This window comes from Pectinophora gossypiella, chromosome Z (assembly GCF_024362695.1).
Source record: "Pectinophora gossypiella chromosome Z, ilPecGoss1.1, whole genome shotgun sequence".
Classification (NCBI taxonomy): domain Eukaryota; kingdom Metazoa; phylum Arthropoda; class Insecta; order Lepidoptera; family Gelechiidae; genus Pectinophora; species Pectinophora gossypiella.
Window position 1 is genome coordinate 937,384 of NC_065433.1, and position 26,880 is coordinate 964,263.

General features: G+C 38.0%; 1 protein-coding gene across 1 annotated transcript in view; it reads left to right on the top strand.

Annotated features, from left to right (window-relative positions):
• Window positions 1-20,660, top strand: part of LOC126380118 (protein apterous-like) — a 114,159-nt gene extending 93,499 nt beyond the window's left edge. The window contains exon 6 of the mRNA XM_050029362.1: window positions 17,129-20,660. Coding sequence (XP_049885319.1) covers window positions 17,129-17,335 — 207 coding nt within the window. The 3' untranslated portion in view covers window positions 17,336-20,660. The remainder of the gene's footprint in view (window positions 1-17,128) is intronic.
• The last annotated feature ends 6,220 nt before the right edge of the window (window positions 20,661-26,880 follow it).

Sequence of the window (26,880 nt, forward strand, 5' to 3'; positions counted from 1 at the left end):
GATGTGTTTATGAGTTACATTTCAAAAGAATATTTTAATTATAATTTTCGCTCAGTTATTTGATATATGAAATGCGTCTATGCTAGAATTGTGATTTCTCGTTTTACAAGTTCCGGTTACCTAACCTGAAGATTTGACAGGTCCGGTTTTTCGCAAAAGCGACTATCTGTCTGACCTTTCAACCCGCGAAGGGAAAACCAGCCTAAGACAGCTTACAAGTAGGTTACTTCCGAAAAGGTTTCCTCGCGATGTTTTCTTTCACCTCTGAGCACATAATACTCATTCAGAGTCGAATTCAGTGGTTTCAAATCCGAGCCGGGATTCTTCTTTTTTACGTGACTCATTGTAGATTTACCGCAGATGGCATTTACTTGGCCGGACAAATGGGGATAGCTGAAGGCTCGACCGCTCGAAAAATTATTCGACCCTAGTGGGTCGATAGCGATAAGCGCTGATTGAGGGAAATCGTCGACCACGCCGGCAGGGTCGGTATCAGGGTCGTACCAGGATTCGAACCCGTGACACTTCGATGCAAGTACGGTCACGAGTACTTTAATATGTATACACTTTGAAACCATGTCATGCCAAAGTGGGTACATGATATTGCTCATGACAGTACGTGTTCTCCGAACAGGGCCAGGTCATTGGTTAGGGATTACCAGGTTGAACACATACATACCTTAAGAATAAATAATAATACCTTAACTAATACTTTCTTTCTTTCTTTCTTTCTTTCTTTCTTTCTTTCTTTCTTTCTTTCTTTCTTTCTTTCTTTCTTTCTTTCTTTCTCACTTTCTTTCTTTCTTTCTTTCTTTCTTTCTTTCTTTCTTTCTTTCTTTCTTTCTTTCTTTCTTTCTTTCTTTCTTTCTTTCTTTCTTTCTTTCTTTCTTTCTTTCTTTCTTACCTAGACTTACATAAAGCAATGGTACCGTCGTCCCCAGGAGGTCCGCAGAGGTCCGTGTTCCTCTATGTCCCCAGGAAGAAAAGCGACACGTATCTTTTATAATAACTATAAACTCTAATAATGTCGTTAATTTAAAAGATGGCTGCCCAGCTGGGCCAAAGATTTTAGTTACCCGCTGAGTGAAAAAAAGAAACATCTGATCTATAACTTAATAAGGCTAAAGACAGCCTCCGTAGTCTAGTGGTTAGAGCGTCAGGCTCACGATCTGGAGGTCCGGGTTCTATCCCCGATGGGGACATTGTCGAAATCACTTTTTGAGACTGTCCTTTTGTTAGCATTTATTGTATATTTTAAAATTAATTGTGTATTTTGTTATGTTATTTGTATGTTATAACTAAATTATTAAATATTGTGAATGATTTAAAAGTATGCCTGTTGATCGTTCGTCATTCGTCGCTCGCCATTCGCCGTTCCCTTCCATTTCGCCGACGACAGGGGTAGAGTGGTGGGGATGGAATAAAACTGTTTGCCTGTTAGAATAAGTCTCAGTTGTTCTGTTGCAAAAGTTGTGTTAAGTGAATATTGGTCAATATATTGATATCCAAGGAAGTATTGTGTCTTATTCACAAATCACCACGCTGGGAAAAAGTAAAATATTCTACATGTCAGAAGTGGGATGTAGAACGTAAGTTGTAACGATATAATACTTTATTTTATTACATCATTGTGCCGTGCCTGTTATACTGTTGTTTGTTAGTATATACGAAAAGCATTTTCTTTTTGTGTACACGTGTGGCGTGATTATTTGACCGAGACTACTCCTCGGTAGTAATAACGGTGCACTTATGTAGTGTTACTATTTGGCCGGGGCTACTCCTCGGTAGTATTAGCACTATGTATGCTTCTGCTTTTACGCGTAGTTTTATTGTTTGGCCGGGGCAACTCTTCGGTAGCAATATTACTGCGTCTATATTTTGAATGTGGTGCTATTGTTTGGCCGAGGCTACTCTTCGGTAATGATAGCACAAGGGTTGCTTCTACTTTTATGTGGCGGTATTGTTTGATCGAGGCAACTCTTCGATAACAATGGCGCTACGCTTATATTTTTATATGGTGTTATAATTTGACCGAGGCTACTCTTCGGTATTGATAGCACTACGCTAATAGTTTTATGTACTTAGTGCTAATTCAAATATAGATTGCTGTATTCTTTGCACATATAATGGCAAGTTCTGTACAGCAATAAAATACATTATAATGAGCAGTGATGTCCGTCTTCGTACATTTTCAGCCCTCCATTGCCTGATGATGAGGCAGAAGGCAGGCTCTACCGGCATCGATTAACGACGCCCTCGCCGCCGCATGGCCGTGAGCGGAGGAGTCGTGGTCGGGAGAGAAGCTGCGATTACCGTCGCGGTAGCAGAGCTAGTTCCGGTCGGCAGCGGAAAAGGAAAAGCAGTGCTGATCGCCGGGAGGGGCATCCGAAGCGTTGCAGAGCGGGAGCTCGCAGTCCTGACGGCGGTAGCAGCGTGGTTAGGCAGAGCAGAAGTAAGTCCCGTTCCTATGATTACCGCCGCCGCAGGTCTAGACGTAGCCCGACAAAAACGCCAAGGGCAAGCCGTAGTAGGTCTCGCAGTTCAAGAGTACATAAGCGCTCTTCGAAGCATTACTATACCAGATCTAGCAGTTCAGAGAGTGACAAGAGAAGGAATACTAGGAGTAAGAACACTTCTAATGATGTAATGTTATCATTTTTTGAGAAAATTTTTAATAGCAATAATAATAATGCAAGGGAACGGTATGGAAATGTTAATGTTGTGCCAGAATTTGATCCATCATCCAAAAACCAAAACATAAATACGTGGATATCGAAAGTAGATGAAATTTCTAATATGTATAATTGGACTGATAAGCAGGTCGTGATCTTTGCCTTATCTAAATTAGTGGGAAATGCAAAACGTTGGTATGAGGGATTAACTACGGTGAACTTCTCGTGGCCCGAGTGGCAGAACAAATTAAGATCTGCATTTCCTGCTGATGAAAATTACGGCCAGATGTTAAGTGACATGTTAGGAGAGAAGGCTAGGTTTGGGGATTCATTCGAAGACTATTTTTATGAGAAAACCGCGTTACTTAATCGGTGTGAAATACACGGGAAAAGGGCTGTAGACTGTATTATTTTTGGAATCGAAGACAGGGCTGTGAGACTAGGTGCCGAAGCTGCTCAGTTCAGTGAGCCTGACAAGTTGTTAGCGTACCTTCGTAATATAAAGAGTCGAAAACCGGAACAGAGCAAATTCGTACCTAAAAAGTTTAATTCGAATAGGGATAAGCCGGCGATTACTCAAAACGCTAGTACGAGTAGAGGTCCTGTTAGGTGTTACAATTGCAAAGAGGAAGGCCATACCATTGCTAAGTGCACTAAAGCAGTAAAGAGATGTTCCAATTGCTCTCTCGTGGGGCACGAAACTGCCGATTGTTATCGTAAAGTAGCAGAACAGGCTAAAACGGTCTTAAAAATATCTAAAACGGGGGGTAATCATGACAATAAGTATGTACAGCCTGTCAAAATTAATGGTCATGATAGATGTTGTTTTATTGATTTAGGAAGTGATTGTTCATTAATAAGAGAATCTGATGCAAGACAAATCATAGGTAACTGGGATAAGAGCAAGTGCACAGCTATGGCTGGTTTTGGTGGGGCAGTTGTCCAATCTTTAGGGTGCGCGATAGTTGAGCTTGAAATTCAAGGTGTAAAAGCTTCAGTTAATATTCAAGTCGTTCCTGATGTTTACTTGAAATACCCAATTTTGATAGGGCAAACGTTCACAGAATTACCTAATGTGAATATTATGAAAACCGACGATACGCTAACCATAACAGAGTGTTCTGAAGATGAAACCCATATTAAACTGTTTGTCACGGAGAACTGCTCAATCAAGCCAGGTTGTGATTGCGTACTCGTGTACTCTACTACTGAGTATACTGGACCAATACTTTTGAACGGATGTTTTAGAACCAAACCTAAAGAGTATAATTTAGAGGAAGGGGTTTTTATGCTAGAAAATGGAAAGGGAGTTTTGCTAGTAGATAATATAGGAGATGAAGAGGTAGCGTTTCATAAAGATAGTTTATTGGCTAGGGCTCGGAAAATAAAAATATTTACTGTTGATAGACCGGTTATTAATAAGATCGATTCATCTGAAGGGGATATGCAAAGTTTTTCGCTCGCGGACTTGAATGTAGGCGGTAATATAACAAAGAACCAAAAACTTATATTGTTGGACACAATAAATCAATATAGGGCTTGTTTTGCTACAAATTTAAAAGAACTCGGGCGGACTAATGTTGAGAAAATGAACATAGACGTAAGTGATTCACAACCTGTGGTATATAGACCATACCGTTTGTCTCACTCAGAACGCGAAGAAGTGCGTAAAATGGTGGGGGAATTGTTGCAATATGGAATTGTAAGAGAGTCTTGTTCACCTTTTGCGAGCCCCATAATCCTTGTGCGCAAAAAGACAGGTGAGCAGCGGCTCTGTGTTGATTACAGGGCTCTTAATAGAAAAACTGTAAAGCAACATTACCCGTTACCAAGAATAGAGGATCAAATGGATAGGCTATCAGGTCATAACTTGTACACTACTCTGGATTTAGCGTCCGGGTATTACCAAATCGAATTGGAAGAGGATGCAAAAGCAAAGACAGCGTTCGTCACTCCCGATGGTCAATTTGAGTTCAATAGGATGCCTTTCGGGTTAACAAATGCCCCCGCAGTTTTCCAACGTACAATAAATAAAGTATTGGATACATTGCGCTTTAACTCCGTAGTGGTGTACATGGATGACGTCCTATTGCCATCAACTACATTTGAGGATGGTTTACAAAAGTTGAATGAAGTGTTAGAGAGGATAAAAACGGCAGGTTTAACTTTGAAGTTATCAAAATGCAAGTTTTTCTTTGATGAAATAGATTTCTTAGGGTTCGAAGTATCGGGTCGCGGTATCAGACCGGGACGAAACAAAATAGATGCAGTCGACAGATTTCCTTCACCACAAAATGTTCATAACGTTCGCCAATTTTTAGGCTTAGCGAGTTTTTTCAGACGATTTATTAGGAGTTTTGCACTTATAGCCAGGCCGTTATCTAGGTTATTGAAAAAAAATACGCAGTGGACTTGGGGTGCGGAGCAAGAACAAGCTTTTCGGGAACTTAAGAAAAACCTCATTTCACGTCCCATTTTGGCCCTTTATGATCCGAAAGCAATTACTGAGCTGCATACAGATGCTAGCAAGTCCGGAGTAGGTGGCATTTTAATGCAAAAGCAGGCAGATAACAGTATGAGGCCAGTAGCCTATTACAGTAGGCAGACGTCACCAGACGAACAACATTTTTCGTCCTATGAGTTAGAGACATTGGCAGTGGTTAGCTCTCTCATCAAATTTAGACCCTATTTGATCGGAATTAAATTCACTATAATAACCGACTGCAACTCGTTACGAGCGACTCTAACAAAAAGAGACATGATACCACGTGTTGCCCGCTGGTGGAGTCTTATACAAGAATTTGATTTTAATATGTTGTACAAACCTGGAACAGCCATGAACCATGTCGACGCGCTTAGTCGCAATCCCGTCAATGGCAATGGACTCATTGACGACAAGTTGGATAATTCTCTCGTTATGCACATTACGACAGACTGGCTCACGACTGTTCAAATGACGGATGACGAGTCTCAGAGGATAAAAAGGATTTTGGAGGATAAGGAATCTGATAAGGTAGTACAAGTAAAAGAAAACTATTGCTTGAAGCGGGGTTTAATATACAGAATAACTAATGATGGACACAGATGGTTAGTTCCGCGGGGAGTGAGGTGGCAAATTTTACGGGCGTGTCATGATCAAATTGGTCATTTCTCTTACGAGAAGACCCTTGACAAGGTAAAGGCCGACTATTGGTTCCCAAAAATGAACAAGTTTATTAAAAAATACTGTCAGTCATGTATAGAATGCGCTCATGGTAAGGCACCGAGTGGTAAAAGGTCTGGATTTTTACATCCCATAGAGAAAGTCCCAAGGCCTTTTCACACCTTGCACGCTGACCATTTGGGTCCATTTAATGACAGTAAGAAGAAAAATAAATACATATTGGCCATAATAGATGCTTTCACGAAATTCATTGTTCTAAAAGCCGTTAAAAATACTAAAAGTAGCTCAACGATAAATGCATTCAGGGAATATTTTGCACTTTTTGGCGTACCAAATAGAGTTATTACAGATAGAGGGAGTGCGTTCACTAGTTCTAATTTTAAAGATTTTTTATCTGGGAAAAGTGTCACACATGTGTTAAATTCTGTAGCCACACCACGGGCAAACGGTCAAGTAGAGCGGTACAACCGTACCGTGCTTGACGCCTTAACGACAATGACACACGGGAAAGATGAGAAATTATGGGACGAGGCTCTAGTAGAAGTGCAGTGGGGTCTAAACAATACAATTAATAAATCTACGGGAAAAACGCCTGCAGAGTTGTTGTTTGGTCTTAGGCTCACGGGGGTTTCTGAAAGTGAAATAAAGCTATCTGTAAGTGTTGACGAGGGTGATATTACGGAACTAGAGCAGATAAGGTCTGAGGCCATGGAAAACGTTACTAGGTCCCAAGAAAATCAAAAGAAACGTTTTGATAGTAGACGTTGTCCTCCACGACAGTTTGAAATAGGACAGTTGGTTAGAGTAGAGAGGGATGTTGCTCATAAGGGAAGTAAAAAACTAGTACCCAAGTGTTTTGGACCTTATAGGATTGTGAAGGTTCTGCCTAACGACAGGTATGAAGTCGAAGATACACCAGTTACTCGTCGAAAAGGCAAAGCTAGTTATAAAGGGGTATATTCAGTGGACAAAATTCACCCGTGGCTCACTTTTCGAGCGCTAGAGTCTCAGTCTGATTCCGAATCGGGGTCAGAGTCCACGTCTAGCGATAATATGGATGATCGATCAAATATGGGTACTGAACAATAAAACCTAGAAAAATATATACTATGTGGTATAAATTATACATACTTATATTTAATATTGAATTTAAAAGGAAAAGTTGTTAAGAAAGATAATTATAAAAAGGAACTTTAATTCATTTGATGAGAGCAAAATTGTTTATTTTGTTAAAAATAATTATATAATTTATTATTGCGTTACGATGACCTTATAAAGTATTGGTATTATTTATATACAAGAACACATTAATATGATTTATTGTATTGGATTTATGGTCAGTATGGTTAGTATGGTCAGTATGGTTAGTATGGTCAGTATGGTTAGTATGGTCAGTATGGTTAGTATGGTCAGTATGGTTAGTATGGTCAGTATGGCTAGTATGGTTAGTATGGCTAGTATGGTTAGTATGGTTAGTATGGCTAGTATGGTTAGTATGGCTAGTATTGTTAGTATGGCTAGTATTGTTAGTATGGTTAATATGGTTAATATGGGTTGCATTGTATAATAATAATAAGTAAAGTAAAAGAAAAGTGTAAAGAAAAGAATATAAAGTACATGTATGAGTTAAGTGATAAAGTGACAGTAGGTAAAATAAATAAATATTGAATGGTATAAACTGTGTAACAATAAAATAAAACGATGATAAATAATATGTCCTAATGTGTTAGCGCGAGGACGCGTTTACAATGGTCAGGATGGGCGAATGTTAGCATTTATTGTATATTTTAAAATTAATTGTGTATTTTGTTATGTTATTTGTATGTTATAACTAAATTATTAAATATTGTGAATGATTTAAAAGTATGCCTGTTGATCGTTCGTCATTCGTCGCTCGCCATTCGCCGTTCCCTTCCATTTCGCCGACGACAGGGGTAGAGTGGTGGGGATGGAATAAAACTGTTTGCCTGTTAGAATAAGTCTCAGTTGTTCTGTTGCAAAAGTTGTGTTAAGTGAATATTGGTCAATATATTGATATCCAAGGAAGTATTGTGTCTTATTCACAAATCACCACGCTGGGAAAAAGTAAAATATTCTACACTTTACACATACCTCACATACATACATACATAAACAGCCTATATACGTCGCACTCCTGGGCACAGGCCTCCCCTCAATCAACCGGAGGGGATATGGAGCATACTCCACCACGCTGCTCCAGTGCGGGTTGTTGGAGGTGTTTTTATGGCTAATAGCCGGGACCAACGGCTCAACGTGCCTTCCGAAGCACGGATCATCTTGCTTTTTGGTCAATCAGATGATCAGCCTGTAATGTCCTAACCAAACTAGGGATCACAAAGTGATTTTTGTGATATGTCCCCACCGGGATTCGAACCCGGGACCTCCGGATTGTGAGCCCAACGCTCAACCACTGGACCACGGAGGTCGATTTAGAGAGTGATTTCTCCGTAGTCGGGATTTATAAATTACTTCACTATATTTTTTTAAATAATTTATCGTGAAAAAAAGCTTTTCTCAATAACTCTTTGCAACTTCATAATGTGTTATATAGAGGAAAAATAAAGGAAACAGGTGCGTTTGCGCAGCTTCTAATTGCCTCGGGCGCCGCTGTGTAATATACTGTTACCAGACAGGGCTGCGATTTCAAAGAGGAATAAAGAAAAAATAATCAGTAAAGTTTTCTAATTCAAGGCAATAAAAAAAAAATAATATTTAATAAGTAATTTGTTATTATAACAATAAATAGAGATCAATAAATGAGATCCGTGTTAGTTTTGATAAAAAAACTTCGATATTTCAATAAAATAGACAATTACAACAAGTAGCAAAGATCACAAAATCACAATATACGTAAGTAGAGTTACACAAAGAAAATACAAAAAAAAAACATTAACCCATAAAATAAAATAAAAACAAATAAGTTGTTTAGTTTAGTATAATGTAAAAATATATTATTTTTTCATTTTAGTATTATGTTGAAAATAATTACTTTCTATTTATTATTAATGAATCACAGGTTACCAATTCCCCTTTTAAACATTTTCTTCGCGCTCAAATGACTAATTACAGTTCAAATACGTCAGTTCGCTTTAATTATAATGAGGAGCGCAGCCCTGCGCGGGCGGCGGTAATATATAGTGGAAGTGTCAACCAAACGTTGCCCTGGCGCATTTAGAACAAACCGCACCATATTTCTCTCTGTGCGTCCGCAATTACGTGATTTGTCACTCACCTTCTTTTTATTTTTTCTCGTTTTTTTTAATCTCCCTGAAAAATCACCCGACTACGAGTAGTCAAGTAATTAGTCCAATGAAAAAGTGCCATTCCTTGTCCAATGTTATTGTCACTATATTTTATTAAAGGTGAATGCTACTGGTTGGAATAATCGATTCTATTAATTTTATGGGCGTTAATCGAGTTCGAATGAATCGATTTAGTTTATTAATTAGGTGTTTCTGTAATGCCAAGGCTCTGGCGGCTGAACTCTGCGTTGGTGTTATCTTTGCTTAATATAGGTGAATTTATAGTAAATAATAAAACTTTACTAAATCAATTAAATTATGATTACTTAAATATTTAAAAGTTTAGATCTCGACTGAAGTCCCTAAAAATAAAATAAAAAATATTGAATTCATTATCTACATTTTGTTTTGGTTATTAATAATTATTATAATAACATAAACAGCCTATATACATCCCACTGCTGGGTACAGGCACTTAGAATTTTAATAATTTTCAAATATAATTGTATTGGACACATTTATTAAATCGTGTCGCTTACAAGCCATATAGCATAGACATGATAAAACTCTAGGGTTTTACCCTAGGGTTAAACCTAGTTACTTTAAATATCATTTATTTTAAGATCACACAAATACAAAAAAACTAATAATTAAGTATAGTAATATAAAATTTGTACAATTTCCTGACAGTGAAGAAGTGGTAATACGACAGACTAGGGTAAACGCATCGGTTTTCAACCATTTCCCGATGGCTCATCAGAAGCCGCGATTATATCGAGTCTATTTTTAAATCGTTTTCACGCCTTGATTTCTGAAACTATAAAGATGCCACAACGGCACACAAATAACCGACACAACGGAGAAGGCACACCAACCCCTGCAATTAGTACCGGATGGTCACACGTCGACATTTGGCCGCATATAATTTTACTTTCTAAGTACTTTCCGTGTTAATAATAAACCGGGCTTGTTGGGGGAATATAGGACTGTAGTTTTGGAGATTAGGGTCGAATTTTGTTTGTGTGGACGTGTGAAGATCACAATCAAACGCACTAGTAATTAGTGCGGCGTCCAGAGACGCTTGGTTGGCCAGATAATTTCCGCCGCGCGCTCAAAAGACCACCATTTGTCATTTGGTCGCGCGAACTCTCTGTGAGCGGACGCGCCGTGCTCCCTAATTTATTCAAATATTATTTATTTAAGGAAAACGCGACTATTAATCATAACTCTTTTTTTATTCACACACTGGTTTCTTTGATCGTGTTTGTTTGGACATTCATTAGGGTCGCAGTTTTTCATGCTTAGTTACCGCTGTTTACGCTTCATATTTATTATTTACCTCATTTTTTAATATGCTTACCAACCAAACTGTGCGTGTCTAAATACCGGGGTCCATGTGAAGGAATAAAGCTGAAAACGGTGATTTTTGTGAGGGTAGCAGAAAATAATGGTTCATGAAAGTCAATTTTTCTCGTATGATACAGTTTATACTTTTTAATTTCGCAGAATTGTACATTTCGGTTATTACCACAAGCTCAAGCGTAGCCATATGTTCGAAAAACACGCGAACTGTTGTTAATTGTATTAATGTACCTACCTAAAATTATCTTTTTCGTATAATACTCTCTTTAAAATCCAATCTGCTCTCTTTTATACGCTTTTGTTGAAATTATAATTTGTTACGGTAAAAATAAAAGCTGTCAAACTGCCAAGTAAATTGTTATTGACTATTTAATTTAATATTTATCTCATTAATGTCATTAATATTTAAAGAAAACAAATATTAGTAAGAAATAAGAAAAGATAAAAAACAAGTTATGAAACGGGCATGATTAAAAGTAATTATACTTAAAATACAATTTATAAAATATGGCAATGCATGGGAAAAAGTAGTGTTTTTACCGCTTAGTACCTTGTATGGTAGTCTTATATTACAAAATCCAAAGAAGGAAGGAAACACCAATCAACAAGCCCGTTTCCTCCACAACCGCAGACTGAATGAAAATATTTATGTAAGTACCTACCTATAGAAATGCGGTATTTACCTTGCGGACAAACCAACAGGTCGTTAAGAGCTTGACGTCTCAATCCTGTTCATAGCTCATTACGCTAACAACTAAGTGATATCGCAAATTGCGTTTGCGCACCGGGCCCAAATGGTTCATACGTCGCTGAATGATTACGGCTTTCGGTCATCGCGTCACAGGTAATTGCCCACTGGCCAATTACTGGCCCAGTTACCCTACATGACGGATCCACGGGCATTTGTCTATGACGAGTTCGTGCCATAACGGGTGGTTCTATAAGATGAAATTGTTTGGTGATTAATTTCTCTTTTAGAGTTTTCTTCTGCTTCATTGAATACGTTATTAAAAGTATCTTTTTTAACATAATTTTTGACTAAGTATAATCACTTAATACTAAAAGTTAAGTTACTAAGTAAAGATTTAGTTATTGACCACTATTCTGATTAATTTTATTTACAATGTAATAAAGTCTATTAAAATAGATAATTGAGAATCTATATATAAATCAATCAATCAATTGTCAACCAATCAATAAATGATTCTGATTTAATTATGGCACATTACAATCTACAAAAAAAAATCACCGAACAATTTCATCTCGTAAAATCTGATGATTGTCTCGAATGTTTTTACGTTTGCTGATATTTTAAGATGTGCAAATATTTTTATATTTTTCCTTTTTTTTATTTTTTTATTTACATATTTTTTTCTATTTAGGTAAATAGAAAATCAATTAGGTAAGTACTGAAGTATTTGGTACCACCTACGCTTGTAATCTTGGTCTGTGACAGCTTACACTATTCAGGGTAGACAGTAACAAGTATGATCACAGTTCGTCATTTGATGTTAATGTAACATGCTATATAAACGCAATTTAATCTGACAGATTAGCTGTCAAAAATGACGTACGTCCCATTCGTTCCCCAATTCTTTGTCATCTTGCTGTGTAGATATTAGTAAAATCCCTGTTCATCCCAGTTTTTTATGCTCACAACTCTTCATCCCAACCCATCGATTTCCATTAAAAATATATACTGTAAACACATTAATAAAACATACAATCATCATTCAAATCAGTACACTTGTAAGACAAACAGTCTCTCGAGTGTGCGCACGCGCATTGTTACAAATCCAAGTCCTCCGTCATTGTCCTCACAGTTCAGATTAATATCTAAAAGACGAATAGTTGAATAGAGACGTCTTAAAGATATAAATGATCGTTTAGGAACGTTCCGCACTGAAATGCTACGAACAAAAGTAACTACGCTAGAAGATTTGTTCATGTTTTTCTCTGACTACCCCAATTGGGACATAGTTGTGAGCTTATATTATGTAATGTGTTCTTCTTCTTCTTTGACGAGTAGAAAACACTGTAATATTTTTTTTAACCATTTAGTTAGGAACTTAATTGTTGCAATTCTTCCATTCACACACCTACTTAATGTTATTCAAGATCTGGGGTCGTAGTCAAGTTGTAAACGATTACAAAATACGACAGTGATAAATATACGACTGACTGTGTATGAAATCGCTTTTTGAAATCGTTCGCAACTGGGATACCTAGCACACCCGGAGAATTTCGCAATTGGATAGTTTCCCAGGTCAAAGATAAATTATGAAATTCTGATTACTAAATAAAAACAGATCTAAAGGTGACAAAAAAGTTTTCCTTTTTTCTATTCAACTTATACATCAAAATAATAGTAATTTCATATTTAATCTACGAATATTAACGTATATTTATGAAACACGACGTTCGTGCCTCACCCAACAGGGTCCACATAATACCAGCGTCGTGGTTCACGCCGCGACTTGTGCTGAGTGAGGCCCTTTTATCTCAGGACGTCCACCACCACCTTATGATCATTGTAATGAACATCCTTCTATGCTTTTTGTAATTGTTTTGTAAAAAAAAATATGTGATGTTATTGTCTTGTCTTTGTGTGTGGCGTCCTTTTATAATAAACAATTTCTATTCTATTCTATTCTATTCTACATCAACGTGACATTTTGTCACGTTTTCCTATGACGTCACAGGATGCTTTTTCATACAAATTCCATAAAAATTTCGTGTTTTGACGTTTAGTAAAAAGTGACTGATTTGACTAGTTGGAAACTAGCCTATTATTAATTATATTTTTTCCTACAATATTTCCAATGTCTTCATTGTTATTAAAAAGATATCGGTAATCTGCCTGGGATAATTAAAAAAAATATTCGAACAATTTTTTTTACTTTTATTACCGACTTCAAAAAAGGAGGAGGTTCTCAATTCGACCGTATATTCTTTTTTTATTATTAAAGAGAGACGCAATACTTGCTGTTTATATAGTTAAGATGTAGAAAATGACAGTTGAATATTTGTATATTGATAAATATGGTCTTATTTGCTAATTTGACAAGTTTTAAAATAAAAAATACATAAAAATAACATGTATAGTAATAATTTCTATTTTTTTTTATTAAGTAATAATTTTAGTTATTTCTTTTTATTTTGGTGCATTAAAGTGTATTTGTATTATATTGTATTGTAATTTGTGAAACAAACGTAAAATGATATGCTAACGATTTCTTTAAACATCGCCTATCTTTTGATGTACAAGAGTCTCGTTATAGCAGACTGAAAGCAATTTATAACAGGCACAGATTAAGAGTCGTCGTGTATTTTGATGCGGAACAATTTATAATGCCTCCCCGAGCGAATTTATACAGCTTATTCAACGAAACGTCTCCCGAACCCGTTACAAATTCATTTACACAGAAAAAATAATCTTTAAAAATATTTTTTGTAATATTAAAAAATAAAATATGAGTTACATATTCAACTATTATTCATGTTGCGATATTTTTCAATTAAAATATTTTTGAATGAAAAATCGCCGGCAAAAAAATTTTTTTTTTTTTGATTGATTTATATTAACAAGGGAAATTAAGTTGTAACATGTAATTGGACGAGTTACTATCGCTTGTCACGCTAGACGCCACGGTACGGATTCCGGTGGCAAGGATTGCAAAATTAAAACCTAATCAGAAGGCTTGAAAAAAAAAAAACCCGTGTTTCCTATTGGGGTGGTCAGCAGAGAACTTGCAGCCACACTTGACGTTGTAGTCCTAAGACACATTAAGCTGAAAGCCGACCAAATTTCTTTCGCATCGTACGCGCTGTCAGATATTTCAGTTTTATTATGAAATTATAATTACTATTACAGAACAGATTTGAGGCGGAGATCCTCGAGCTGGTTTTTCCTCGCGCAGCGTATTTCATTTGCTGTCCAGAGAGGCAACGCTGCAAGCATACCTAATGGGTACGTTCGGGCGGGACTCGCTTTCTGTAGGGCTTATTAACTGATGTTACTACTAGGTTTTCTACTTTGTGTCTTTTTATGTGACTTGTAACATGTAATTTACACGTGTAGTTTTGATAATAAACACATTCTTGTAATATAATAATAATATCATTAATAAATAATATATTTTTTACAAAAAAAAAATATTTGTAATACAGGAAAAATATAATTTTAAAAATATTCATTTTAAATTAAATTAAATATTAAAAAAGGTAGAGATTGGTTTTGTTAATTTGAAAATTTCTGATGACATCATCAGAATGGAATCACTAGACGGCATCAGAATTAACAAAACAAAACACGCTCTTTTTGTGGTCTATGATTGATTATTAATTCTATATATAACTGAAACAGAAACAAAAAGCATTTAATTGTCGATAAGGGTATATACACAGAAGTTACAGGTCGTTGAAAATTCTGACTGCGCTTATGATGCGAATTTTGTTTTGCTGGCAATTTCATGATGAACATTAAGTATAGTGACAGCAGCTTTCAGACTATCACCATTGTAGGTAATTTATCATGCTGGAGCATCCTGTCTCAAATTTTGTGCCGGGTGAATATCCGGCCAAGTAGTTAATGCCATTTGCGGCAAATCTACAATAAGTAAAAACAATTGCTTCTATGCTGTTCTGGGAGCATATAAAAAACATAGAACACGTTCAGCTGCTTCTCTTCCCGGGCATGTCGTAAAAACCGACAGAGGGATTGTGTCCTCTAACATGATGGACTAATGTTATGGGCGATAGGCTGATCCCTTATCACCATAAGGTTCATCATATCCATCTTTGGAATTCGTATCAACAGTGGCTGCAAGTTGTCTTTGATTACTTGTGGCTCTGCCCACCCCATTAGGGATTACGGGCGTGAGTTTATGTATGTATGTATGTAAGTAAAAACAAAAAACTGCCGATTATCATAATCGTCCGCAATTTGGTTCAGGCCCCTGAACGGCCCCTGAACCTGAATTCCTATTTGACAGTGCTTTAGTCTATTTACTTCCTCTGTTCTCTCACTTTTATCACCTTTGCCTGTGACTATCTCCTTAACTTGACACAGCTTTTTATGTACGCTCTTGTTCGCAACTTATCTCATTGTTAACGTTTGCTATAATAATGAAATGAAAGTTATGTTCTAGAAATAATGAGACGCGTCGTACCGCGACTGTTTACTTTGGAACCGTCAATTAGACGGGCCAGAAGTTATTTCAAGACACATATATAATTTTAATTGGAATCTTGGTATTGTATTTATGACTCTTAGTAATTCTTTTAATAGTTTCGCTTGTGGCTTTGTCTCTGTTCTAGTTAGTGAGTGCCAGGAAAGGTTGGGGAATTGAAGCGGTTATCTGGTTAAGGTTAAGACCTACTCATAAGCTGATAGGAGCAAACGTGGTAGAGATGTAGGCCGCGATAGGAGCCCAGGTGAATGGGCGCAGTGAACTGTGTCATTCATAACGCGGGGCGCGTCGCGCGTCGTGGGACCACCGTGCTCCGGTTATCTCCTCGACACATGTGGACAACCACCATCAATCCTCCCGTCGCCTCCCGCACTTTTCTCCCATTTCTCATCCATCTCGACACCACTCACGATATCGACTCACTTCCCATACCAAGAATTTATGAACGTCTGACAGTAGCGGGCGGCCCACAGTAATTAGTCACGAAAATCTTTGATCTTTTAAAAGAATGAATGAAACCACCGATCGAAACGTGCTACCATTCTATTAACAATATTCGTGGGCTACCGGCGGCGGCTGAGAAAAACGCTCGTCTAAATTTGGCATTAGGCTACATCCGCAGCGGCCATGACGCGGGGGCGGGGCCTGCGCGACGCCGCGCGCGATTGGCCCCGAGATTCGCACGCCGCACGCTGCCGTGGGAACGTTCCACGTTTGAATCTTCGAATATTGCGCGCTTGCCTCGCTATTATTGAACCTCAAGACAGATGAATGGAATTTAAGTTTCGAGGTCTTCAACTCCATGTAGCAGACTGCCAAAGAAATTTTCCTGTCGGAACCCTGTCTACTACAAGCATATGTACTTAATTGGAATTGAAATGTTATAAACTTACGTACTTAATTATGTTTTAAATGCCACTTTAATTTATTATAATGTTTGCGATTCCACAGAATGCACAAATTTTAGCGCGTGCATGTAATTGCAACGGCCGAGAACAACGCGATGGAATGTTGCGCATGCGCGTGGCGGCTGGCGGCGCGGAGCGGACAGCGGCGGCGGCGCGGCGGCTGCGCGGGCGCGCGACAGCTCGCGTCACGCTCGGCCGCGGCGCCCCGCGGGGTAATCTCACTAATTACAGATAAAATCTGCACTTTGGAACGCAACCCACAACGGCAAATCCGCGGAACGCTCTCACGTGCCCCACAAAAACGGAGACATGCAGAATGTGCAAAAGAAAAGAATCGAGCTTCCGCATCCAGACGGAGGCAGCGAGCTAATTACTTTCCCCGCATTACCAGGCCGTATCATCGAGGAAAATTCGAACACCGCTTCAGCGGTACATTTTTTTTGGCGACTCGTTTTGCTGAGCGGACTTTTATTTTTTTGTCGGGCTGGCGAGTTATTTTCATTTTGCTGGCGACGCAACCGTCGTATTATTCTTTTGGCGACACCAACGGTTCGTTTTTTGTTCGCAGGTGTGGTTCCAGAACGCGCGGGCGAAGTGGCGGCGAATGGTGACGAAGCAGGAGAACAAGATGACGGAGAAGTGTTCCCCGGACGCGTCCCTGGAGATGGATATGTACCACGGGCCGATGGGCTCCATACAGTCGCTGCCGCCGCACAGCCCGCCATACAGCGTGATGGGGGGCCCGCCCAGCCCGAACTCTATGGACTGCCCATAGCCCCAGTTCTGCGCCTTATGAGCGCTTTCAAACTGAGTGATATCAGTGCATCGTATCGGACTATGTTCAGGACGTTTTACTAAGTACAACGTTCCGATATAGTGAAAGACAATTGGAAAAAACAAATCGAACATCAAAAGTGATGATGGTGTAAAAACAGGTTCTGATAATTTTCGGGAGATAAATGGAGTCTGATAAAACGACAAAGTCTTAACACTACGTACTTAAAAAAAACCAGAGGCAGTACTGAAATGAGCGACTTACCAACTATTAAACGAAGAGTCGTTTTACCAGACACCAAATAGAGACTAATGTAGATACATCTTTGACTGTAACTTATTGAAATATGGTGTCATATAATTCCTCATTGGATTGTATATGTATATGTCTACTGTCCCTTAACTTCAGAAAATAGATTTTGTACAGTTGTATTGTATGCCGCAAGTTGAAGCAAGTGCTCTTTCCCCTTTTTGTTTTCCCTCTTTTCAGTGAGGGAGTTTCCAGGCTGCGTTCCCAAAAAAATATAGATTGCGTTATGCGATGTTGCCTTTCTTTAACCTTCCAATTTCATGGATATCTATGAATCTTTTGTCTTTGTTTTTCTGGCATAAATGATGACTCTTGTTATTACACTCATGCATACATCTTCCACCCATTATTATTCTGATCAAAATAAACAGAAGCGATATAGGTAGCAACATTTATATTGTATTACATAATCACTACATAGTATAAAACAAAGTCGCTTTTTCTGTCCCTTTGTCTATGTACGCTTAAATCTTTAAAACTACGCAACGGATTTTGATGCGGTTTTTTTAGAAGATAGAGTGATTCAAGTGGAAGGTTTATATGTATAATAACAGATATTAAATAGTGGAGAAATACTGTTAGTTTTGAGGTTTTTAATGTGATGTCGTAAATAATATCGTTTTTTCCTCAGCATTGCACCCCAGCGAAGCCGGGGCGGGTCGCTAGTTATATTTTTGAATAAGTAATTATGTACCCGAGACCGTTACTCCACCGACAAGAGCGCAGCTCTTAAATAAAGAGAGAGATGTACCCGAGCAATGAGAATAATAGGTCATCATCAATCAGCCCATTAACGTCTCCACTGCTGGGGCACGGGCCTTCCCTATGGATGAATAGGGAGATCGGGCCTTAAACCATCACGCGGGCCCAGTGCGGATTGATGGTTATTAACGACTGCTAATGCAGCCGAGACCAACGGCTTAACGTGCCTTCCGAAGCACGGAGGAGCTCGAGAAATTTTTTTGTGGTCACCCATCCTATGACCGGCCTTTGCGAAAGTTGCTTAACTTCAACAATCGCAGACCGAGCGCGTTTACCGCTGCGCCACCGAGCTCCTCAATAATAGGTACTTAATATTAAATCTGTACAACGCCCTCTGCATTTTTTGCAAAAAGTAGCCTGGAAAGTCTCTCATCTGTTGTCTTCATAACGAACTTTAGTAAAATCGATGTCAGTAACATTGTCTGTATAGAGTATACTGTAACTAAAAAGTAATATATAATAATGAAACGTGATTGTAAATCAAAATGGCAACGGAGTTCTGAAATTCGGTTTCGTACCTCAATTTTTTTATATTCTGGCAAAACAGATAAGCTATCGAGTTTTAAACACAGTGTTAGGTTGCAAATCCGATTAAACACCCAGGGAGTGGGTTTTACGGGTTTTTAGTCCAACATCGGATTAAAATCCTGGTGTTTAAAAAGTGTTAACAGGAATCATAGAAAATCTACAAGTTATCCGTCCAATATTACTGTGTAAACAATTCATGAACACGGTGGGCATCGTTATTTTTTCAGGAATAATAGAGTATTCCATGCATCAAGGCCTGGGGGACGAAAGGGCCACATTGAAGCAGCTCATCTTTAAAAAAATAACAATATTGCAACAAATGACAAATGGAAATATTCCTTAGGTGAATTGCTTCGATGTGACTTTTTTAAGGCCCGCCTACGTCAGACTTTTAGGAGGACAGTTAATCAGGCCGATTTTTCCTCCGATTCTTATGCCCGATTTTGTGACCAACTCATTTCCGAACGTTCCATATTTCACCGATAATCGGATTGGTCGGGTCAGATTTTATTTCTGACCGACTTTTTATAGGACGTGGGTGTTGCACTATTGCGAGCAGTACGTTATACTTTTCTCCAACAAAAAATCGGTCGTGGTTGTCTGACGTGGGCGGGCAGCTTAACCCCCAAACACCCTCTGCTTAGTGTCATGCGAATTTAACAATACGCGTGTGGACCTTACAACAGTTTATTAACAACTGGAGTTAGCAATCATCCCGGAACGATTTGTCTCATATTACACTGCCCGATCCGACGCATCAGGCCCGATAGATTGGGAAGTGTAACAAGGCCTACAGGGCCACAAGGATTTGTTGTCAAGGAGAAGTTGTTAGAGCATGTTGACAGAATGGCTGCGAGTTATGTCTTTTTACCTGTTTAGTGTCATATCTTATTGATCCGCAAGCATGCGCAGAAGGTCCGCACGTGAGCCTAAATCCGCAAATAATTACACGATAAATGTAACCGAAACATAATCGATTATTTAACGATTCCAAACTCCAGAGAAACAAGAAAAACACAAACCTAAATGTTTATTTAGTATACAATACATGTTCTTTTTTTATTACGACGGTTCAACGAATCGTGTATGGAGAATGTTTTTTTTTATTAGTAATATATACTACTTATTTATTGAAACATTGATATTTAAAGTAAGTTAAGATTAGGCTAAGAGTAGATAAATGTGAAAAAATTTCCATAGATAACTAGGCTCCTTTAAATTATAGTGTGATGGGTCGAATGGTAAACGAAGGACTATCAAACGGGCGGGAAACAATAGGTTCGCAATTTTTTTTGCGTGACAAAAAGAACTTTTGTGTAGTTTTAAGCATTACTAAGTATAATATTATTCCGCATAAGTACACGCACTGTTAGTTCCTTTTTATAGATTTAAATTTAAATATTTAATGGAGTAAATAATCTGTATGAGTATACTATGTAGCCACAATATGATGTATTGTATTCTCGATGTCATTTCACATTTGAAAACGGAAAAATAAGTACCAAGATTGTAGAATCGCCGACGGTTGCGGCGCGCCGCGAACTGTGGAAGCAAGATGGCGTAAAAGAACGGCGGTCAAAACAAAAAATAAAAAACGAAACAAAAATCCACAGCAGTCGTATCGACCGTACGCTACGCCGTACCCAGATAATACAAAAAAATATATAATGTGCTTAAACTTTTCCTGTGCCTAAAGTTATAACGACCTGTTAATAAAAATATTCCAATTTAACATAACCTCTTTTATTTCTTTAACGACTAGTGAATATATTTTTTATATTGCTAATTAACAAGTATATAATATTTTACTACTTACTTGTATTAATAAAACTTGCCGGTTTTAAGACAATTAGGTGTACAACACAGATGCGCTAAAACTTTTTAATTTTCCCACTGGAGTGCTGATAGGTCTTAAAATTAACACATATAAATAATTAGTCTTGGCAATGTTAAGTACATAATTAAATTATTCACCGAAAATTACGACTGAAACGATTCCTCGAGTAAAATTATTCGTAGATTGTTCTGGTAAATTATTTTTATCTGCTTTATTTATACAGACAGACACACACACACACACCTACCTATAATTTTATTTCACTGTCTTTTGATTTTATTGTTTTTTTTTTACCTAAAGCTGCTACATATTTCCAATGTCCTCTAGCCCTCGTTGAAAATTACTTCCACACAATATCCCAGGAAGAGGAAATGACTGAAAACCAACGCTGGATGGTCCCATAGGACGGCTCCGTCACAGCACAAGCTGAGCCATTTCCTTTTGCCTGTGTTCGTAATATTTATAATTACCTAGGTCTTATAGAAAAATGTGAACTGTTACTGGCAATAAACTTATTTTATTCTTATATAAGTACTTAGTACCTACCGTTAGATACAACAGAATCAATCGGCTTAATATCGACTGATACATCACTATGTACTTTGACAGATGAACCTCGTACTGCGTATGTAGCAACCTAATTGTAAAACGTTATAAATATAGAAATATAATCACTAAGTAGACGTTCTGAAGCATACCTTTTGAAGTAGAGGTTCTGTTTAATATAAATAGAGTTACAAGTTAAGTTGCATCAATTGTCAAAATAGAAGAAAAATCCTGCCAGAGAAGTCACAGATTTTTTGTTAAAATCTTCGGCCAGTTACAAATGGTTGGATTTTGTATCAATATACAATGATGAAGTTAGGTATTCCGAGGCCCATCCTCCTATAAAAGATCGAGTAAGTATATAAAATACTTGAGAGAATACCAACAACACACTCCAAGAAGCGTTCAGAAGCTAAAGTTGAGAGTTACGAGCTGTCACATAGGCGCATTTTGGGGGACTCTGAGTTATGTTGTTTTAATTAATACAATAAATAAGACCCCAAACCAGCTGGGCGGGCGTTGGGTGGTCTCGTCGGATTCCTTTTTCCAAAATTCCGGGCCTTATCAATACGAGGAACATCGGAGTACGTTCGAAAACTTAGAAACTTTAATTGTGTCACTTTAAAATTGGCGGTCAATAACTGTTCTAGATTCTTTTATACAAAACATTTTTTTTTTGTTTTCCCCGAAGGGTAAGGCAAAGGGAACTATGCCCATACAGCCATGTCTTACGTATTTTTTTCCTTGATGATTAATGAAATGATGAAAGGTGATGATTATGAAACCTAACCTCCCACCCTCGGAGCAGACTCCTACTCCGAACCCCAAACGAATTAACTCAAAAGTCCGCATAAACTTTCGAGTTATGAAGCGGTTTCCTGGTACGAAGCGAAAATAGGCAGATACACTTTGTTTATTGAATACCTACTCCTATATAATAACACTCGCGAATGTCTTCCGACTAACTTAATGCGATCATTAACCACAAAACACCATTTCGTATTAATTATTTAGATTATTCAATGAAGAAAGCAACTGTCCCGTTCCTGTTTCCCGCCAAAAAGCCTTTATACAAAACAATTAATTAATAACTTTTAGTTGACTTAAACTTTTTATCAAATAAGCTCATATTGTCACATTAGGGCGCACTGGCATTTATTTATTCAGCCAATATTTAAGGAGATCAAGACTGTTTGGATTACGGCTTGACTTTGTTATTCAACGCTGATTTATTAGGGCGAATCACATGTAGAGGGTGAATAATAAAACGCACGACACAACACTTGTGTTCTTTGTAGTGTAGTATAGGTAATCAGATAAGCGATCTGCATACATTTTTTAACCCTTTCACGGGCAGAGACCATGGGACATTGATGGTTCATAATAGGTAGTATAACACTATGGAATCGGAACGTCATTAGACGTTCAGTCCTTGAAAGTGTTAAGTTTATTTTCATTAAAAGTCCTTTATCTAAGTACACGGTTTGAATAATTCCGTAAAAACATTGAGTGTTGTCTCGACACTTATTCGTCGCATTAAAACGGAGAAAGAAAAAACATTAAAGAGGAATCACATGCATGGCATTATAGACAAAAGCTTACTATAGTTATAATAGGTATAATAATCTATAACTACACTCTGATTTCATTAGGTTAGCCAGTAGTGCCATACACATTCCTCCAACCACTTATTTTATAGAACAGGGCAATTATTTATTTTTAGTTTATTTGTGAAAATTTCACACCACGGTTATTTGTATCAAAGCCCTAATTTCTCTTAACATTACACGTGTATCCTCAAAGGGGTAATCAGGGGTGTAGAGTTGCGGCACGCTGAGGAGGTGAGGATATGGTATCCCGACGTGCCGGCAGAGTAGGGGAATGATGGGTGATGACGGGAATAAATTAGAAGCAAGCGGGAATATATACAGTTTATTAAAAGCACTTAACTAACTTAGTAACATAGTCACAAACATAATAGTTCACAATATACACATTTCATAAAAGAATCAGGACTTAGGAATTAGAGGGCACGGCCCTAAACGGTATAATACACTTGTTGTTTTTATGAAGGTCGGGGATTCAGTGAGTCAAAAGTGAGTAAAATGAAAGGAAATGCGAATGGAATGGAATGAGAATTTCGTAATTTAAAATGATGATGGTCCGAACAAAAGGCCAGTATGTGCAGAGTTTGTACTCTGCTACAGAGTCTACATCTACGTAGACTCTACGTATCTTCGTGGCTTCGGAACCATAGTGGCAGTAGGTAAGTATCTGAAACAGTTTTTTTTTAATTTGTTTTTATAGTAACCACAATCTCACCAGACGTTGGTAAGTGACGACGTGGAGGAATGGACATGCTTACCTGGAAAGTACCTTAATCACTCTTGCCTTGAAGAGCCCAGGTTGATTTATTCGTGGACCATTTCTCTATAACCGTTTACCAGAAAAAGTGCGACTTGCGCCGCCTCCTGTAACCTTTAAAACTAGACTAAAGTCTTGGCTACTGGAACAACAATTTTATGACATAAAAGTGCTTATGACAAAACAAGTCGTAATTGACAAAAAAGTATTATAATTATCAATTATAATTGTTATCGATAATAAATATTATCATCATCATCAGCCGTACGACGCCCACTGCTGGGCATAGGCCTCCCCCAAGGATCTCCACGACAATCGGTCCTGCGCTGCCCGCATCCAGCGGCTTCCCTTCGACATTCACCAGATCGTCGGTCCACCTGAAGCTGAAGCGAGGAGAACCGATGGCCGCTGGGGCGGAAGGGATCTGGAGTGGAAACCACGTGTCGGACGACGCTCTGTGGGTAGGCCCGCTACAAGGTGGACCGACGATCTGGTGAATAAATATTATAATAATAATGAAATCATTGATAAGATAATGAGTAATACGTAATAATATTACCCTTGGTGTATCGGTGTTTTTGCCTATAGACAATATTTATCTTTTTGTAATTGACTTGTAACGACTTGTTATTAATAAATTTCTGTATTCTGTATTCTTCTTTTTCGGGAAACAGATTCTCGGTAAGACAACTAAGGTTAAAAAGGTCTCATCGAAGCAATTCATCTAAAAAAGCAAATTTGTGTGCATTGCGCAATTACTTTTATATGCGCAAATGCCTCTGTGCCCTGGTTCGATGTAGGTTTTTAACCCCATGATGTGACAGCCAAGGAAAGGTAAATAGAATTATCTGATAATTATTTAAATTAAAAAAAAAAAAATCTAATACGAATAACACAGTTGGCTCGACGATATAGTTGGCGATTCGTCTGGTGATACGTGAAAGGTGGTGACCCTATCACGTTGGTCTAACATAAAGCTCGTTACGGCGTGGGTACGTAGTTAATTTTTCGATGGATGTACTAATAATTATTAGTATCTGTAATTAGTTTAAGTTCTGCTTTTTTATCAATGTTCCCTAGTAGTTCACCTAAATAAACAAAAAAAAGTATAATTAACTACTTATAACCGGGTTCGTTAATTAGTATATTATAATAGTTTTTTTGAAGTGACTTGTTGTGGATATGCCGTGCAAATGGCATGAACTACTTGGCCGGACAAATGGGTAGCGCTGAGGGAGGTCACCGGGTACGAAATTTAAGACAACAGGCCTGAGGGTTTTCAGTTGTGGTAGGTATATAATAGTTAGAATATATCCATTATCCTTTAAAAACAAAAAATGTTATTTCCAAGAAGTCGATATAGGTATTTCCATGAACATCCATGACTCAATCCCTTAGGTTCGCCGTACAGTCGTATTGGATATGGTATACCACCCTTATGGTATCCATATATACTTATACCTTCGGTTTGTCTTGGCCGCGGCTTCTTACTTGCAGAAAAACTGGTCCTGCCCAGGGAATTTGCAATCCGGTAGTCCATTCAAGAGTGAACAGGACACCTATATTGCATACGTTATGTAACAGACAAGGACAAGGGTAAAGTCAGATAACGGGATCTCGATTCGGGCTGGTATATGTTGACTTTTGTTTTGTGAGAAATTCTGCGGCTCCTATTTAAGTGGATTCAGCGAATTTATATCAGTCAGTTCCTTATGTATTTTTTTGGTGAATCAAAGGCTGCCATTTTAGTCGCTTTGGGATTTTTCTGGCCGGCCAAGTAGGTAGTTCGTGGCATCCGAGGAAACTCTTATAAGAAAATGTCTTATCAATCCCGGGATGAAACAGGCCTGAGGGTGCCCAGTTGGTCGCGATCATCAGCTCAGGGCGTCATCTGAGAGTAATATATTTGAAAGATTTAATCGACTCTAGTGAGTTGACAGCGGTAAGCGCTGAATGAAAGAAATCGTCGACCACGCCGACGGGGTCGGTATTGGGGTTCTGAAGTGATTGTTGTCGTGAGCTAATTGGCCGTCTCTATGGCTAGAGTAATCGGATCGTTGGGATTGTATCGTTCTTCAGGCGCCGATATATTTCATGGGTTCATCTAACCTATAGGGTTTTCTGACCTTTGATTGGAAGGGAAAACCAGCCTAGTTATGTAACTTAGCTTCAAGACATATCTCACAGGATTCCTAACGATCATTTAAAATCCAACTATGAACTCGAAAATCATGGGCCTGAGCCCTTGCTGGATTTGAACCTGCGACCTCACAATACGGAGTACCTAGTAACATTGACTTATCAAAAAATCTCTTTGATAGATTTACAGAAAAAAAAATCATTCAAAACTCCTCAAAACAATCTCGTCATTATTCCAACAGTCAAAAACGACAAGGGCTCACGTTAATAATATTTGACACGACCAAATGTGCGTGCCGACGCCCCAGCGGTTAAAACTGCACGGTACATTGCTCGCGCGCATGATTTATAGCTCTGCGCCGGCGCACAAAAACAGACCGACTTACGTACTCGGGATTTTGATCTACTTGTCGTTATAGACGTCCGTGACGTTTCGAAATGGAATATTTATTTACTTTTTAAAATCGGAAGGACGGTTAAAGGTTGAGGATGCTATGTAGTTGGACTCGGACAAAATAAAAAAAAGATACTTTTATATCTACTTCTATGCTGGTGAGTTATGTCTTCCCGGGCATGTCGTAAAATCCGACAGAGGGATTTAGTCCTTCCACTATAACATAACATAACAACATAACAAATATTTTATAGCACAAACAGGAAAATACAAAAAACAAAATAGAAAACAAAAGAAAAATAGAACGAGTGCAATGAGGTTATTGCTAAGTAGCAATCTCTCAGTCAAGCTTACATATCGAGGACATATAAAGGGATATTTAGTCCTTCTAATATATTTTTTTTATGGGCGATAGACTGATTCGATAGAGATCACAAATAAATACTACATTCAAATCACAGTTAAAAAAACTTTCCTGTTAAGTAAATGTTATTATATAAGTAGTTCATGAATTTATTGGAGATAGAGATTGTGGTAGACTGAATATGTGATTGATGATTTCCTTGCAATACCTTGCAATGTTATATGACCATTTTTGTTTTGTATCTCAATCACGTCTGATGGAAATGTGGGCTAACCTTTTAGCGTGACTTATGACTGTTATGT